The sequence below is a fragment of the Astatotilapia calliptera genome, chromosome 7 (assembly GCF_900246225.1).
Source record: "Astatotilapia calliptera chromosome 7, fAstCal1.2, whole genome shotgun sequence".
NCBI classification, from domain to species: domain Eukaryota; kingdom Metazoa; phylum Chordata; class Actinopteri; order Cichliformes; family Cichlidae; genus Astatotilapia; species Astatotilapia calliptera.
This window is the reverse complement of record NC_039308.1, coordinates 20,908,676-20,926,768: the sequence shown is the minus strand read 5'-3', so window position 1 is coordinate 20,926,768 and position 18,093 is coordinate 20,908,676. Positions and strand designations below refer to the sequence as shown.

At 40.3% G+C, this 18,093-nt stretch overlaps 1 protein-coding gene across 3 annotated transcripts; it reads left to right on the top strand.

Annotated features, from left to right (window-relative positions):
• The first annotated feature begins 12,303 nt into the window (after positions 1 to 12,303).
• On the top strand, positions 12,304 to 17,175 carry LOC113025676 (uncharacterized). Of its 3 annotated transcripts, none has more exons than XM_026173694.1 (3): positions 12,304 to 13,706; positions 13,872 to 14,474; positions 17,092 to 17,175. In XM_026173694.1, the coding sequence occupies exons 1-3, from the start codon at positions 13,377 to 13,379 to the stop codon at positions 17,155 to 17,157; spliced, it is 999 nt and encodes a 332-aa protein (XP_026029479.1). In that variant the 5' UTR covers positions 12,304 to 13,376; the 3' UTR covers positions 17,158 to 17,175. The 3 variants fall into 3 exon arrangements, with proteins under 3 accessions (XP_026029479.1, XP_026029480.1, XP_026029478.1); XM_026173695.1 differs by lacking the exon at positions 17,092 to 17,175 and having other exon boundaries at positions 13,872 to 14,179; positions 14,285 to 14,705; XM_026173693.1 differs by lacking the exon at positions 17,092 to 17,175 and having other exon boundaries at positions 13,872 to 14,705.
• The last annotated feature ends 918 nt before the right edge of the window (positions 17,176 to 18,093 follow it).

Here is an 18,093-nt window from a genome sequence, read left to right as displayed (position 1 = left end):
GTCTGGCACAACTCCCTCCCACATTCCTCCCACATTTCCGGTTCACGCGCGTCAAAATATCATATTTTGACGCGCGATGGATTTTTCTTGGACACGCGTTGAGACGCGAATGTACACGCGTCAAATTAGGGGCGTTTGGGGCGTTTTATTCGCGTCCATCGCGTTCGGTGTGAACACACCGTTATTCATTTTCAGGGTTTTTTTCTTGTTTGTTTCCTTGGCGATTGTGTGTGATGACACAAATTTGATCCCCTACATTTCCTGCCTAACAAACCAAAACACAAAGACACACATTAGAAACTCCTTGGCACACATATAAACCTGGCCCACACGTACCAATCAATACAAAGTTTACACATGGATTAAGTGTACTGAGCTGTATCTGCAGGTGGTTGCCACAGCTGAATGATTTATCCACTTTCCACTTCTCTGTCACAGACCCTTGGTTATGCAACAATTTAACACTAACCAGACAGCCTTTCAGCTTTTCTTGCTTTCCAGTTCTTGACTTATCTTCTCTGTCCTACCTTATTTTATGTTTCCAGTTTGCTGTGTTTGTTCATACAATGCAGTATTAAGGCAAATCTCAGCTGCAGCCAAGAAGCATTTTTGCTCCTCCTTATAGAAACAACACAAATAACAGATTTCAGAAATAACAGAAAATGGCCTGGGTGGGCATGTGGGAAGCAAAACAAAATCGTGACCACTGCCTGTATGGAGGATACCTGATTGCAATCAGCTATAACATACAGTAACAAGCATCCAAGATACATTTGGAAAAGATCTCCCCTACTTATAAGGCCCCATTTGCAGAAATAGAAATATGTTGGCAGCACGTATGACTCTGAGCTCAGTTGTATAAAGTTTGTCCTCCATCAGCAAGAATGATGAGCTAAAGGGGGTTTACAGTAGTTTCCATCTTGGCTGTGAGTCATACATCTGCAAACTGGATCTCCTTGAGATTTATGTCAGCCAAGTCTGTGCAAGTTAATGCAGGAAAGCCACAAAGAGAGCGCAGAATGAGTAAGTATAATCATAATGGCAGATGAACAGAGATATGATTGCCGGGTTTTCAGAACAAATCAGAATATTTATGATAATAAAAACATAACGAATAAAAGTTTACATTGTATTTTTAAAATTATATTAATAGAAAAGTAAGAAAAGGCATGGTGATAAGAATAAATAAGCAAACAGGCATTAAGAGGATTAGGGATCTGAACGACGATGAACTCTTTCCCCTCTAATTAAGTTCTCTTTACAATGTTCTGTTTCTCTGCATTTCTACATCCACATATTTAACTGTTATGCATTGATGCAAATGCTTGTTTACAAATTTCATGCTGTGCTCACAGTCGAATGCACTTACATATTTCCTAGAAGGACAAAAATCTATTGAAAAGTCATTATACCGTGTGTGTGTGTGTGTGTGTGTGTGTGTGTGTGTATGGCTGCAGAATGGAAAACATTAACTATGAGCTTAACCACAGCTCGATGCTCTCCAAGTAATTTTTTACAGATTGGATCAAAAAAAACCCATCACAGTAAAAATAGTCGATCACAGTTTTAGGTTTGTGCAACCCTCAACAACAGCTTAGGTATTAGCAAGTATTTCCATCAGACGCCTCCATATCTTCAAGAGCCAAAAACAAGAGGGAGAAGTCAAACCTCTGAGTGATAACATCCATTTAGAGCAGCCCTGGATTTGTTGGGGCAGGTTACTGTCTGACATTAGAGTGACTAGCTTCCTCTCCTGTCTGTCAAAGTCTGATTACTTAGTGTGAAGTAAAAGGGGGTGTCAGTTTTGGGGAGTGGCACTGTCATACAGGCTGACATGTCAACAGCTGTTCTCTGTTGGCTTCAGGCCGCATTCGGTGATTGCAGACCATTAATTCTTTGATGGCTGTACATTTATAGCCCCCTATAAAAGTGGATTGTAAACATGAGGTAAAAATATAACAGAGGAGGGGCTGGGGACATGAAAGGAGGGACGGTGCAAATTATGAAATAGAAAATAAGAGCTCAAGGTCGAGGGTCGGACAATCACAGTGTAGCATATGTAACTGTTCAGCGTGCAAGGAAGTAACATAAACATGATATTGCATTAATGAGCTTGTTCTCATGATAAACTCTCATGTTGGACTGTATAATCTACAGTTTACCATTCCAAATGATGCGTATAGCAATAACCTGATGGTAGCAATAGTCCATTCATCACAAGTAGCAAATGGCTCACATCGAAGAGTGAAACTCAACATTTTAAATACAAAAAAATCAGAATAAAATGAGGTGATTTGCAAGTAAAGTTGCTAGTGCAACATAATGAGCAGCATTATCTGCTGTTCTGTATTACGGAGCTTCACTGTGCCTATGGCTGATCTGCTAAAACACTTTAAACTTGGGCCTACTGTGCTCACTGAGATGCCTGTTGCTGCTTGTCTTTTTCCCTGCAGTCATGTGAAAAGACTGAATAGACTCCTGTGAAAAAGCGAGTAGACCCCATGATTCAGTAGCTTGTAGATCCTTTAGCAGCAGTAACTTGATGTAATCATTTCCTGTATGACTTCATCAGCATCTGAGACTGTTGTGGAGGAATTTTGTCCCATTTTTCTTTATAACATGATTCAGTTCATTGAGGTTTGTGGACATTCATTCATGCACAGCCCTCTTAATCCTGTCGCAGGATTTCAATCACTTAAACACCTCAATTCTTTTCTATTTGAGCTATTCTGTTGTAGATTTGCTGCCCGGCTTGGGATCTGTTTGAACAAAGTTTTAACTCCTGGACAAATGGCCTCACATTTGACTCTAGAATATTTTGGTATACAGAGAAGCTCATGGTTGACTCGATGACTTAATGGGGCCCAAATCATCACCCCTCCACTACCGTGCTTAACAATCAGTATGAGATTTTTGTCCTGATATGCTGTGTTGGTGTTTCCACCAAATGTGATACTGTGCATTAGGTCAAAGCATCTCCATTTTGATCTCATCTCAAGGTTTTTCAGCTTTGGAAACCTGAGACATGCCATGACATAGATTTAAAAAACTTTATCCTAGCAACCCTTCCAAAGCCACAGTAGTTTAGTCTTTTTATAATTTGTTGTTAACTTTAACACAATCTAACTGAGAGTATACGGGTAGCTCTTGTTTCTTGGGATGAATTTTCTCCTCTTAAGATTGTGGCAACACACATACCTGTAAAGTGCCAAAACTGGTGCTATAGAAGTGCTCTCAGTCACTAATAATCAATAATCAAGTGCATTTTATTAGCACCTGGCGCCTAATTCCTATGGATGCTTAAAGGTGTACTCAGTACTCCATACAACCATGTGAAAACCTTCTTTTTCTCATGCCTGTAAATGGTTGTGATGGTGCTGGAGTTTATTGCCAATGAAGACAACATTTCAGAACTCAGTGAAAGATCTTAATTTTCTGCTTGTCACTACCAAAACTCTAATAAATCAATTACTCTGCATCTGTTCAGTGTGATCATGTGGGTGACTATCAACGCAACACTTACACAACAGCCTCGTTTCCTTGTGGGAGCAGCTAGTTACAGTAGATGCCATTCGCTGATATTTTAACCAAATGTTGCGTTTACAAGGAAGTGAATATAGAGGAGGAAGAGCTTTTCCTAGTACCAACACTTCCATGCCTAATAACAAAGAAAGTGTCACATTTTGGCTATATGTAAACAAGCAGACAAGCCTTAGCCTGTGCAGGAATATACTGAGGGTGGTGGGGTTATCCCTGCCCTGCAGTTCCTTATTATGTTGTTTTGGAAAATGCAACTCAGTAAACAAAGCAAATCATCGTTACAGGAAATTAACGCAAGAAGGAAGACAACTGTCAGAGGCAGTAATTTCCAGAAGGAAGTATTTCCATGCCTTGGTTCCAGGACTACCCTCAGCACATCCAAAGGCCTGCAAGTCACCTGCATCCAATGACATTCAATTTGGTAGTCATTATCGCGCATACACAGAAAATCTCTGATTGTTTATTTTTTTGATCCGTTTGTGTATTCTTGGTTGATTACGGCTCCTTCGGGGTGAAATCTATAATGCTGTATTTGCTGTATTTTATTTACTGGAAGCAAACACATGTGGAGGGTGAGGCTGTGCTGTGATTTTGGATGGTGGTGCAGTTTTTCTTTCCACACTGAGGTTGTCTTGTCTTTAAAAGTAAGTCTTGTTAAAAGGACTTTAAATAGTTTATTCGGCTGGCGGTTAGACAAGGATAGAATAACTGGATTTGGGTCTGCCGTAGTAACCACAAAGGCTTAGCAACAACCTTGCTGATGACAAATTAGCATTTTCCACCGTGTGACTGCTTTCACTTACTTTTGGATCTATTCCTGTCTAAGACATTGTGTCCCACATATGGTGGGGGCACGAGTATCTATGTGCTTTTGTGTGAAAAATATCATCTTAAATTGAGTTAAAATTTGAATGATGTAAACATTTCGCTGAACCATTCACGTACATGTCATATGTTTAAGGACGGTTTGCTTCTGTTGCAGCTGCACAGTGAAACTGTTCTGCAGCTAGCACAGTACTGGCGTGTTTGCTGAAACGCCTCATTAAAAGCTGGTGTATATACAGCATACACATAAATCGACCTGCCACAGCTCCTCCACCTCGTACAAAGGTTTATAAATATCTTCTATCAAAACCTTTTGGCAGTTAATACATTTCATTGTTTGCTGACTGAATCCCCTCAACAGTATGTAATCATATCATCATCTTTTGTCTTTGTCTTTTTTTGTGCCACTGCACAGACATATTTTATTGATCTGCAGCACTGATATATTAGGCGCCAGCTACATAAACTGTTATTTCACAAACTGTTCATCCGTAACACAATATCTCCCTCATTCTCCTGCAATGAAAATGTTAAGGAAAGACCTCGCTCAGTGACAGTAACGCGTCCTCTTCGTGCCTTTGTTATCCAGTAACACAGTGGACAATGTCAGTGTGTACTGGCTGTGTTTTAAATTTGTCACCCAAACTGAGCAACTCTGGAAGGAAATAAAAGCAATAAGTAAAGGTTAATCAGCACTGAGGTAAGGTAAAGAATAAAGTTGTAACATATAGTATTTGTGACACAAATAAGTGAAATGATTATTTATCTTATTTTTTTCACATAGCAACCATGTAACAAGAACAGTCTTTACACTTTTGTGTCATGCCAGGAACAACAGACCAGCAAGACCACACTGGGTCCACTCCTGTCAGCTGCTAACAGGAAACTGAGGCTACAATTTGCATAAGCTCACCAAAATTGCACAATAGAAGATTGGAAAAAATGCTGCTTGGTGTGATGACTCTTGCTTTCTGCTGTGACATTAGGATGGTAGAGTAAAAGGACTAGATGTTACAATGCCTGGTAATGCATTGCTTCAAATGGAGAAAGTCTTGAGGAATTGCTGCTATGAGGAAAGGCAGCCTAGAATCGTTACCAGTGGGACACATCGTTGTTTGCCTCAACTTCACAGGGTGTTTCGGTCTTTTATCACAAGCTACTCTACCATTTTTTAGTTTCTTTTTACCTTGCTTGGTTAGGTTTAGAGATCTGCGAATTAATACTTACCTCTTTAATATTTAAGGAACCTCACTTCTTCAAAGGGATAGAAAAGGTGATAGAGACAAAAAGAGACAAGATAGGAGAGAGGAGAGCCAGAAGGCTACCATTTGCATAGGCTCACCAAAATTGTACAATAGAAGATTGGAAAAATGCTGCTTGGTGTGATGACTCTTGCTTTCTGCTGTGATGTTAGGGAGGTAGAGTCAGAATATCAGTGTTTCTGGCTGTTGGCGGTGCAATGGTATGTTGGATATTTGGAACTTGGAACACTGATGGCTTTTTTACACCAGCTCAGTGTTGTTTAAATGCCAAAGCCTACCTGAGTATTTTAGATCTGGGAAACCTGCAGTCAGCTGAGACTGAAGAAGTCACTTGGATGAGTGACAAAACGTTTCTCCCACCAAAGCTACGTCCAGATGAACAGAATCAACTTTTGGAGACTACCTGAGTATTGTTGCTGACCATGTCCAAAACCACAGTGTACCCACCTTTGGATGGCTGCTTCCACACAACATGGATAGCACACCATGTCACAAAGCTCAGATCATTTTAAACTGGGTCGATGAACATGACAGTGAGTTCACTGTATTCAAATGAGCTCCATAGTTACCAGATCCCAGGCCAGTGGAGCACCTTTAGCATGTGGTGGAACAGGAGATTGTGTGACTGTGATGCTGTCATGTCAACATGGACCGAAATCTCTGAGGAATGTTTCCAGCACCTTGTTTAATCTATGCCATGAAGAATTACGGCAGTTCTGAAGGCAAAAGGGAGTCAAACCCAGTCCTAGGAAGGTACCTAATTAAGTGGCTGCAGAGTGTATATTTGAAACTATTCCACCAGTAGTAATGGTAACACGTCAGAAAATCTTGTAAAACCAGGGGTTTCTCTGACACCTCGCTACACAGATTTCAGTATCGGTGTGTCAGCTGATGCACCATGATAAGAACCATGTTTGAACCATAAAGGTACATTGACAGTCCCCAGAGGATGACGCCTACTACAGCAGGACATCGTTAGCATGCCAACATGAGATTACTAATAAACTAAACCAAATAAGTACTAAAACCTCATAGCGCTGCAGTATCTTTGTTTTATCTTTCTTCATGCTATCAATTTGCGGTATTGATAGGTCATTAATAGCACTGCGAGGGCCAAACACTGCTAACCTGTGTATCCCACATCACATTATTGTGCTTAGACTGAAGATATGGTGCACAGATGTGGTGGAAGAACTGCGTAATGCAATTCAAAAAAGGCTCCTTAACTGGTGCTCATAGGTGGAACGCCTTGTTTCATGGTTGTCCACAAGCTGGAGTTATTTTTTTTTAATTTTGTGGAATTTTGCTATTTTATGGCAGAATAGCGGTCAGTCAAATGTCAAATGTTACTCAACAAAAACAGACAAAATAAATGGAATAATGGAGTAATGTGTTACATCCATACACACAGAGACACTAAAATGTTTGGATAAAATATGAGACCAAAGGAGTAATGATTGCAGCTATTGTTTTTTCCACCCCAACGATCCTTTCTTCTATTTTATTCGCTCTTTCATTAACTCATACCCTCAGGTTTCCTTGGTCGGTGACTCACTCCTGCCATTCCTTAAGCCCGAGACTTTCCATTAGTCTCTTAGCAACCAAGGATTGATCCCTCAGGAAGCAGTCAGGAAATTCTTCATCTCTTTTTTTGTCTGATGTAAAATTAGCAAACAGGAACCAGAGCCTGGAGAAAGAAAAGGAAAAAAAAAACCCTTATTGTTTTCCCTACTGACTCAACAGCTAGCATGTGTCAACAGATTGTAAAACTGTGCAAATAAAAGCTGCCAAATGGTAACGAAGAGACAACATGGTGATGCTATTTGAAAAGAGGAAAAAGGGCAAGTTATTTAAAATGAATCTAATTCATCATTTATAGACTTAAAGCAAAAGATGTTATCATAATTGGAAGTTCAGAGACATTTCTGGAATGAGGAAAAACATCCAAGGACTGAGGAATTTCAAAACCTTCTTAGTGGCAAAAGATTTTTAATGGAAACCACATGTTTAAGAACAGAAACATCTGCTATCCAAGATGCCTTTCAAATCAAATACCTTCTCTAATATCCTAGTTTTAAAGCAGTAAAAACACAAGCCACTGCTTGTCAGTGCCTGCACCCTAGGACGTGGGATGGTTCTAATATCATCAGTTTCATTTCAGTAACATGCCACATGCTGATTTTTAACGTAACCAGTTTTCCAGTTAGAGCTATAAATTATTATTCCTCCCCTCATCATGACAACAACAATATTTTAACTGGCTTGCTTCCTTTTCCTCCTCAGGATGGGCTGGATGATAAAACACATTTTGCTGAACTTTCTGAGACCAAAAATAAACCAAACAAAATTAAAGTGGAGGTTTTTTGTTTTTTATCTTTTACCAGGAAGGCCAGTATTCTTCGAACAAGGCTGTAATTTCTTAACACAGTAACTTTGATCCACCCATTACTCATTCGTGTTTTTACTTCCAAAATGCAAAATATGTATTGACTTAAAGTGCGTAATCTTCCTACAGAAACTCACGTCACAGGCAGCCAAGTTATTCTACTTACATCTTATACGCACACACTTTGTGTTGTTTTTTCTTTATAAACAGTATACCAGACGGGTTTGTCAGGACAGAAAAACTACGATGAAAAACTTCACATATCTTTGGAGATTTTTTTTCCCCTGTGTTGCTCGTTGACTTCGAGTGTGACACTTGAATCAACTCCCACTTACAAGCATTGGACAACTGGATGGGTGGTGTGGATGAGTAGATCAGCAGAGCATAAATAAACAGATAATTCACCGGAGTATAAAATTAAGCAGAGATTCAGTCAGCATGGAAATGATGGAATCAACATAGGAAGTTAGTCTTGTTGAGTTCAGTGCTCACGTAAACAGAGGCGCCACATTTCAGTATTTATACCAAGTGAATGCCCATAACGCTGTCAACTCACTAATGACGCATGCTTTACATCACATTGTGACTAACAGGCTTAAGTGTTTGCATGAAGCTTTGGGAATAAAAAAGATATGCTTCTGGAGGGAAGGTAAAATGTTAAACTGTTTATTGCGTCCTCTACCCCTACGGGAAATGCTTCAAGGGAGTGTAACCAAACATCAGAATGACGCTACTCTTGCTGGTCGGAAGAGAAATGAGACACAGGAAAAGAACACGCACACACATACATATCGTTTTTGTTATGGTAGATAACTCTGCATATTTACTGGCAAGAGTACCAATTTAAAAAGCTTATTTCCCTGTAAAAAGGCTAGTATGGTGCTTTTTGGCATTCTAGTGCCCTTGTAATTTTAAGTAAAATCATAATGTGCTGAATAAAAAGTGTACCCCCATAAAACAAAAACCAGTAAAACAATATGATTTTCATATTGTAAATTATTGAACTATTTCTGCAAAAATCTTTTATTGCTTGGGGTTTTTTAAAGATCTGAAAAATGTGGCAGCACGGTAAGCTGGAATATGATGAGGTATGAGGAGATTTCAGCATTCAAGGTGGCAGTTAGTGTCAAATGCCCGTACAGAACTGGAGTCAAGTGCAGAACCAGATGTGGAGACAGCAGAGTAAAATTCTCAAATTTTACATTTTACACCTAACGTTGCGTGGGCTAAGAGTGGCGAGTTCAGGGCATGGCTGGTGGTTCGGTGACCTATTGAGGCACACTGAGAACAGCAGAAGGGAGTTAGCAAGTTCAGGAAACTTGTCTGGGGAGAAGAGACACCGTGTGGCTTACTTGGCAGGTAAAATATTTAGACTTGGAGGGGGAGGTGAAGGTCCGAGTGGCAAGTCGGGTGCAAAGATGAAGGGCTGACCTGAATTCCAGAATTCCTTGTGAACAACAATGGCAGAAGGGCAGGCAGGTGAGTGTGGTGAGGGTTTCCTTCCAGGGGGTTGGAGCGTGGCGTGAGTCCAGTGAGAGCTTGACCAGTATCGGAAAGTCAAGTTCAGCTGTAGAGTGGAGCTGTGGCATGACGAGTAAACTGTAGCAAAAAGAGATCAAGGTAATCGCACATAAAACTTGGTCACAGAGCGAGAAGAATAAGCCTGTTACCAACACAGGTAAGTTGACAAACTTGCGGTGAAGGGACAGTGACGCTGGCCATAAATAGCCTCCTGTAGCTCTCCAAAAGTTGATTCTGTTCATCTGGACGTAGCGTTTTGTGGGAGAAACGTTTCGTCACTCATCCAAGTGACTTCTTCAGTCTCAGCTGACTGCAAGTTTCCCCAATCTTATAAACAGTACATTTGCATAACGACTGGTTTCAGTCATTATTTCAAATGCAAATATTTCAAAAAAGCTCAAATGAGTCTTTTGCTGTTCTATTAACTAATTATTATGGAAAATCACAGGGATTTAGTGGTCATTAAAATGCATCCGGAATTTGTAAATTGATTACGATTCATCTCATAAATCATGACACACTGCTCTCCCTTGCATAAGCTGCCTTTATAGGTTAAAAGTATCAGTATATGTATATTGGTATAGGTGCTTTGAGTACTTCAGTAGAGTAGAAGACACTATATCACCACCAGTCGATTTACCAAAACATTTATTGCTTGTCTCAATTATTCCGATGGTAAATCAACATTTCGTTTGAGAAAGGACCAGATCATCTTTTATGTAAAAGTCATGATGCTGCTCTTGCCTAATAACAGCTAATATAATTTTCATTTCCACCACAGAACACGCTGAAACTAAATGTCAACAGATTATTGTTGCAGTTGCAAAGGTTAAGCATGCTGAGAGTGAAATTCGTGTTTTACACCACTTCCTGGCGTCACTGAAATGTCTCAACTCTTATCTCGTAGGAAAAAAGAAAATAACAGCCCTATACTTAAATAAAATCTGAAAGATCAAATTCTATTAAAAAAACAAAACAATTTTCCATTCACAAAACCAAAAGCAGAGTCGTACCACTCCCAGTAATGATCAGCCCAATACTCCATTTCTTTATTTCAATGTTCCTTCGTGCCAAGTGAAATGAAATGTGCCAGATCTTAACCTCCTGTTGTTCGGTGCCGTTACGTTCTCCGGCTTAGTTTTCAAATCGTGTACAAGCGCTGAAGTGATGCAAAAATGTGTCGGTAGATTAACCGAGAGATGGAGGCGGCCCACGTCCTCGTGACAGCCGGCGTGAAATACGGCTCCAGCTGCAAGGTTTAACAATCAGTTCCGCTCCCAAAATAACCTTTTAACTCACAACAATTTTTCTTTCCTACCCATTTTTCTTTATTTACTCCTTCCCTTCTCATCCAAACAGATTCCATTTCTTTTTTTTTTCTTTTGAGCAAACACTGATATAAAAGCCCCCTTTGTCTAAATGATAAAAAGCTATCTCTTTGACAAATAGATGAAACCATCAGTGACTGAAGATCTGTTCTGTTGCTTTGGCTCTTTGTATCACTGCTCAAACACATCTTGAAAGTATTGTAAAATTGATGCAGCATTTCTGACACTATGTAGTTTGTTTTTCATAGCACTTGGATGACATTATTATGAAAGGGGTATTTTATATATGGCTTTTAGTGAGTATTGGCTTTTCTCTATTTATTTGAGAACCCCTGCCTCTTTGTTACCTGTTTGAGCAAGGCCTTTCCATCCTGATTACAGAGATCAAGGTAAACTGCTGGAGTTTACAAGCTTTTTTTCACTTGGTAATGATTGAAGCTACGATGCTGTTGGGTGCTTTGAATACTCCACAGGTTCTTTTGTATCCTTCCCTAGATACGTGCTTGATACAATCTAGTCTCCAGACAATATTGATTCTTGCAGCAATGCTGAATTCAATTAGGCACTCCCAAGCATCTCAAGGATCTGTGAAGGATGGATAGGAGGAGGGGTGCACCACATCTCGATTCTGAATGCGATAATTAATATCCCCTTAAAAACTGTAAAAAGGGATATTTCATTTTAACTAAACAGTGAAATACTGTGTACACCAATGTATGTAGTTAAGGAGATAAATACTTTGTTTTTGTTCAAATCATATGAATGCACTGTAAGTCACTGGCTTATGAAACAAAAGGTGGGAGCTGTCTAAAAATAGTCCTAATTGGACCTCATTCATTCATGAGCAAAGCCACAACTTGTAGGCTGAAATAAAGCATCTAGGTCATTCATACCTTAAAAAAAACAGAGAGATAGAAGCTGCTGGAAAGTCATCCAGATTAGAGATCACGTTTGGTTTCACAAAATCCTCTACTCTGGCATCATCAGCAAGCGCTATGATAAGGGTCGATGCACAAATGAAAGCTCACATTTGAACGAGCGTGTGTACACAACTGGATTTGTACCTCTCAACATCACATGAAGAGGATTCATCCATTAAGATTATTTGATGTCTATTTTTAGCCACGTGCACCAAAACAAAACACATGGGTGGATGACATCACGTTAATACTCCCAAGTACACTGTAATAAACATGTGGCTCATGTTGTGATGGTTATTATTATTATAGGAAATGAAAGGTCTGTCGAGGAACTCACCTGTGTTATTAGGATGTGACATTATGAGCATCGCGTGGTCTTTTAAATGTTTGATTCCAAACTTTCTGATAGCTGAAATTTAAAGAAGCAAATAAATAGGAAAAAGAAGAAATATCTGTATTTTCTCACTGTACTCTATGTTATACCACTAGTTCTAGTAGTGAAAGTGTGGAGCTTTTACAGTTTTTCTCAGTCGCTTTGGTGCATTTCTCACAACAGAATTAAACATTGCACAACAGTTAGTTCAACCACCACAACATGTAGTCGTTTTGGCACAACCCTGTGGCGGTTTCACGTTCACTGCGTCCAAAGGCAAATGCCTTTGGACATGAAGCAGTTGAGTGAGTACAAATATCTAAAGAATGGTCACGTTTGACTTCCTATTCATCACTATCTCCTTTCTTTCATCATGAATGTCACAATTATTCATACTTGTACCGGCTGAATAGTCATTGTCCTTACAACTAATAGTCTTCATTGCATTGCTTGTGTCAGTGCACTCAAAATTGCTGAACAGCTTGTCAAACGATTCATACACCCATTTTGAAAACCCTATTTTGGAGGAGTTCCCATGAAAATCTCCATAAACTACATGTCTCAGGTGAACCTTATCTCACACTAATGAAAATTGGTGTGTGTCACTCCTACTTGCAACCAATGAAAAGCCTCTCCTACCCAGTCACAGGTGAACCGCGGCACAGCATCCCCCACTCCACAAGTACATATATACTGTAATGTAAACCAACAGACAGGATTGGCATGAGGTGCATACTGAATCTACAAAACAGCAGAACATGGAACGTCAGCCTCGTGGAAGAGGAGTGAGGATCGGTGGAGGACGAGGACAAAACCGGGTGAGAAGAGGCCAACCACATAGACACGTTCCTGACGAAATCAGGGCAACACTTGTGGATCATGTGATAAACCATGGCCTCACAATGGCCGAGGCTGGTCGAAGGGTGCAGCCAAATGTTGGGAGAACTACTGTAAGTTCTATCATCCAGACATTTCGTCGGGAAAACAGGTGAGCACACCGTAATCTAGTTACAGTATGCAGCACAAACTAATTTGCTCTGCACTTTCATAGTCATACAGGAGACTTGCATTAGGACATGACCTTACAGATCCTTACACATAGACGTACTGTAACTGAAGCGCAGACTTGGCCCAGGTGTGGCATAGTGTGCTGTGGTACAATACAGTAATGCTGTAAAGAAAGGAGTTTTGAATGATAGTCCTGTGACAATCACTGTAAGCATGTTTGCGCTTACATGTGTGTGTTTTCCCATCTGCATCTCAAAAAGGACTGCCAGACAACCTAGAGGAGGTGGAAGAGGTCCACTTATGACTCCGCAGCAAGAGGAAAGAATTTGTGCAATGGTGGCTGCAAACAACGCTTTGAGACTGAGAGAAATACAAAGAACTGTCGTAAACGATGACACCATATTCGGAAATATTCAGTCAATATCAATTTCCACCATAGACAGAGTCCTCAGACGGAATGAAATGTCCATGAAGCAATTGTACAGAGTGCCATTTGAACGGAACAGTGATCGAGTGAAGGAGCTCCGTCACCAGTATGTACAGGTAACACATGTTCGCATATGTACCTCTGTTCACTGTAACAGTTTAGGCCATGTACTCAACCTACATTTATGCATGTTACTGTAATCCTATGTACAATTCCAACTGTACAATCTGTTCTGCCAAATGCACCATTACAGACCTGTCTGATTCTCATCCTTTGTAAAGCATATCCTGGAGTTGGAGGCCAGGGAACCCCTGCACATGTTTGTATATCTTGACGAAGCGGGATTCAATCTCGCAAAAGGCAGACGGCGTGGACGGAATCACATTGGAGAAAGAGCCACCATTGATGTCCCAGGCCAACGAGGAGGGAATATTACAATGTGTGCCGCAATCTCAGAGAATGGTGTTCACACCCATATTCCTCGTATTGGTGCATACAATTCACAACACCTGTTGGCTTTTCTGGATGCTCTTCATAGGGACCTGATCCCACAAAATGGAAGGGATGATCCTGGTGACAATCGGACAATGTATGTAGTGGTTTGGGATAATGTTAGCTTCCATCACTCTGCTGTAGTCAGGCAGTGGTTTGCAGCACACGACAGGATGCTTATGGAGTTTCTTCCTCCTTACAGTCCATTCCTGAATCCAATTGAGGAGTTTTTCTCTTCCTGGAGGTGGAAGGTATATGACAGGCATCCACATACCCAAATGACCCTGCTAGCAGCTATGGATGCAGCTTGTGATGACATCACAGCAGAGTCCTGCAGAGGGTGGATTCGACACTCCAGAAGATACTTTCCCCGATGCATCGATAGAGCTGACATACGCTGTGATGTTGATGCAAATATGTGGGCAGACAGACGGGAGCGTCTAGATATCAATGATTGATATGCAGCAGTGTCTGTTTTTCAGTTTGTTTTTTTTGAGTCGTAACTACTGCAGTGAGGTTTACTGTCTAGGTGAGTTTGTTTGCTGTAAAATGTTTGATTTACTGTATTTCCCCAGTTTGCACAATGCTGTGAACAGTTTCAATTAAATATTATCAAGAGTGCATATGGAGTGTCTTGATTGTCCTTTACAATTTATGGTTTTCAACATGCCATGCATGCGGTCCGGACTTGACATGTCATTGGGAAGCACCTACAAAGACATCCGTCACAATGGGAACATGTTCAGACCATGTGATTTTGTGACCAAAGGTGCTGGTCTAATGACTTGTAATTGTGACAGCCCTGACACTTTGTTTGGTATCAGTACTTGCTTTTGATGAATGTATTGTCTGTTTTGCTCAAGGGATTTGTTGTTGATGCATTGACAACTTATTTTGGACACCTGACTTTTCTTTTTGATGGAGTGACTCACTTTTGCAAGTTATCCACCATGTTTTGCAGTTTGCACTAATTGTTTTGAGAAGTGCCTTAGTAGTGGTGGAGAGTTCAATTCTGTTGTGAGAAATGCACCAAAGCGACTGAGAAAAACTGTAAGGACATGAAATACATGAGAGCTGTAATGTGCATGAAAACCCATCTCCTGTACAATGACAAAATAAAGGCAAAGAACAGTCTATTCCCCTGCTCTCCAAGTCGGTTATACCTGTAGGTCAGTTATGTAATTTCGCACAATTAGAACATGTGCTTGAGTGGCTCCGTTTCTAAACGATGTAATGACAGAAAAGGGACTGATACAATCCCCAAAAGGAAGGAAGGACATTAGAAAGGGCGGTGCATGGGATAGATAATTTTCTCCACCAGGATTGTGTAACATTTGCACACCACATGTTTTTGAAATAGCTTTCAAGAGGAATAAATTTAGACAACTGCACCCACACAAACACAAAATCTCTGGCCTTGTTTGTTGCAGTCTGTAGGTGCGTTTCACATCTTGTGCTCTCTTTCATCAGCACCTATATTGAAAATTAGTGCAACTGCTGAACCAAGACATAAAACAACTCTTGTTAAATGTTGAATGCCAATTGTCTAAACTGCACATAATTTATGTTTTCTTACTGAAACCTTAGCGTTGTTACCTCATAGCAAGAGGGTCCGGGGTTCAAACCTCCTGAAGGAGTTTGCATGGGTGGAGTTTATGTGTTGCCCTTGTGCCTGCCTGGGGCTTCCTGTCACATGTTGCCTAGTGTGGGAAACACTAACATGCATGCTAGGTTGACTGGATATTCTAAATTGGTTAATGGACGACTGTCCTGTGTTAGTCCCGACAGACTGGCACTCTTCCTCCTGGTTTCTCAGAGGTGGGATAGGCTCCAGCCCCTTGCACTTGTGGATTGGATATGTAGATGTAAACTGTGCTTCTGTTAAGTGAATTGTTGCTGGTTGCTTAAATGCCTTTTATTGAAACTCTATCACTATGAGTAAAAGTGAAGTATATTTAAATAAGGCTTTATCTGCTGTGTCTTAGAGTCAGTTCTGCCACTGCCATCTTGTGTCACTTTTTCCTCCCTCTGCTCTGCTCTCTGCACGTTCTTATCCACCAGATGCCAAATGTTTCTATGAGCATCATTTAAAATTCCCCTTTGTGTTTATGACAAAAAGACTTCTCTTTCACAAATAGATAAAAACCATCAATGAGCCTTTTCAGGGAGAATGATTTTGTTTATTTTACAAAAGGCTGCCTCGTGAATGCTCAGCCCGAGCACCTGTTCTGTTGCTTTGCCACATTATATCACTCCTGTTGCTGCTCACGCACATGCTGAAAATACAGGAACTGCAGCGTTTCCCACATTATGCAGTTTTTTTTCCTTACAGTACTTGGATAACATGACTTTATTATGAAAGTTGTATTTTATATATTAACATAGGAAGACCCTTTGTGGGACATCCACACTTTAGCTGATGCTAAGTGTGATTTGGCAGTGTCATGACTCACTCTTGAATGACAGCACAGGCACCGGCCTGACTGTTCAGTCAGTCACACCCGTGTGTGCTTGTAAGAGCATACATTATTTAGCAATAGAAGTTATATATAAATAATTAAATAAACTAGTGTATTGTTTTGAGTAACCTGCCAACAGCCTGCCTGTAAGAGACAAGTGAGAAGGTGAGAGGACAGAAATGTCACTACTGAGGTAGTAATTGAAAAAAAAGTATTTCAAGACACACGGTATGCAGACAAATGTGAAGTATGCTTCAAGAGTCTCGTTTTGAAGGCTGATATCAGGAAGGATAGCTCTCTGGAGCTGGCTTGATTACTCTAACCTTATGTATCATGCAGTATGTGGGCTGTAGATGGGCCAGTTACTTCATGTCTATCTTCACAGTGGCCTACGCTTTCCAAGTAAGCCACCACCACTGGGCACAGTACACACCTAAAACTAGAGTTAAGTAATGGAGCACTCATACTTTACACGCATAAATAAATTTATGACGCACAGGACTGTACTCAGAGTGGAGGAGTTACCAACATCAAATCCAATAGAGCTGACATTCGCTGTGATGTTGATGCAAATATGTGGGCAGACAGACGGGAGCGTCTAGATATCAATGATTGATATGCAGCAGTGTCTGTTTTTCAGGGGGGTTTTTGTTTCATAACTACTGCAGTAAGGTTTACTGTCTAAGTGAGTTTATGTTTGCTGTAAAATGTTTGATTTACTGTATTTCCCCAGTTGCACAATGCTGTGAACAGTTTCAATTAAATATTATCAAGAGTGCATATGAAGTGTCTTGATTTTCCTTTACAATTTATGGTTTTCAACATGCCATGCATGCTGTCATGGGAAGCACCTACAAAGAAATCCGTCACAATGAGAACATGTTCAAACCATTTGATTTTGTGACCAAAGGTGCTGGTGTAATGACTTGTAATTGTGACAGCCCTGACACTTTGATCGATATAAGTACTTGCTTTCGATGAATATATTATCTGTTTTGATTAAGGGACTTGCTTTTGAAGCATTGACTACTTATTTTGAACAACTGACTTTTCTTTTTGATGAAGTGACTCACTTTTGCAAGTTATCCACCATGTTTTGCAGTTTGCACTAATTGTTTTGAGAAGAGCCTTAGTAGTGGTGCAGAGATCAATTCTGTTGTGAGAAATGCATCAAAGCAACTGAGAAAAACTGTAATTGGCCAATGACTGGGACTGTGTACCCTAAAATCTTGGACAAGAACCTCCTTTCCTCAGCCAGAATACAGAAAATATTCAAGTAATTAGACGCAAATTCCACTAAAGAACAGATGACAGTTGCTGTGACATTCTTGGAAAGGAAGAAAACTAAACCAGACAGAAGATAAAGGAAAAAAGGAAAAAAAGGAAAAAGAGCCCCCAGAAGACATCAGCGCAGCTCAAGGGGGTCACAGCCCAATGCATCAGTGGTTGTATTTATTACAATGATCTCAAATGAGTTGCGTTAGAAACTCTACATTGGTAAATCATTCATTTAGAACAGTCATCGACAAACTGTTTGTGAATCAAGCCATTC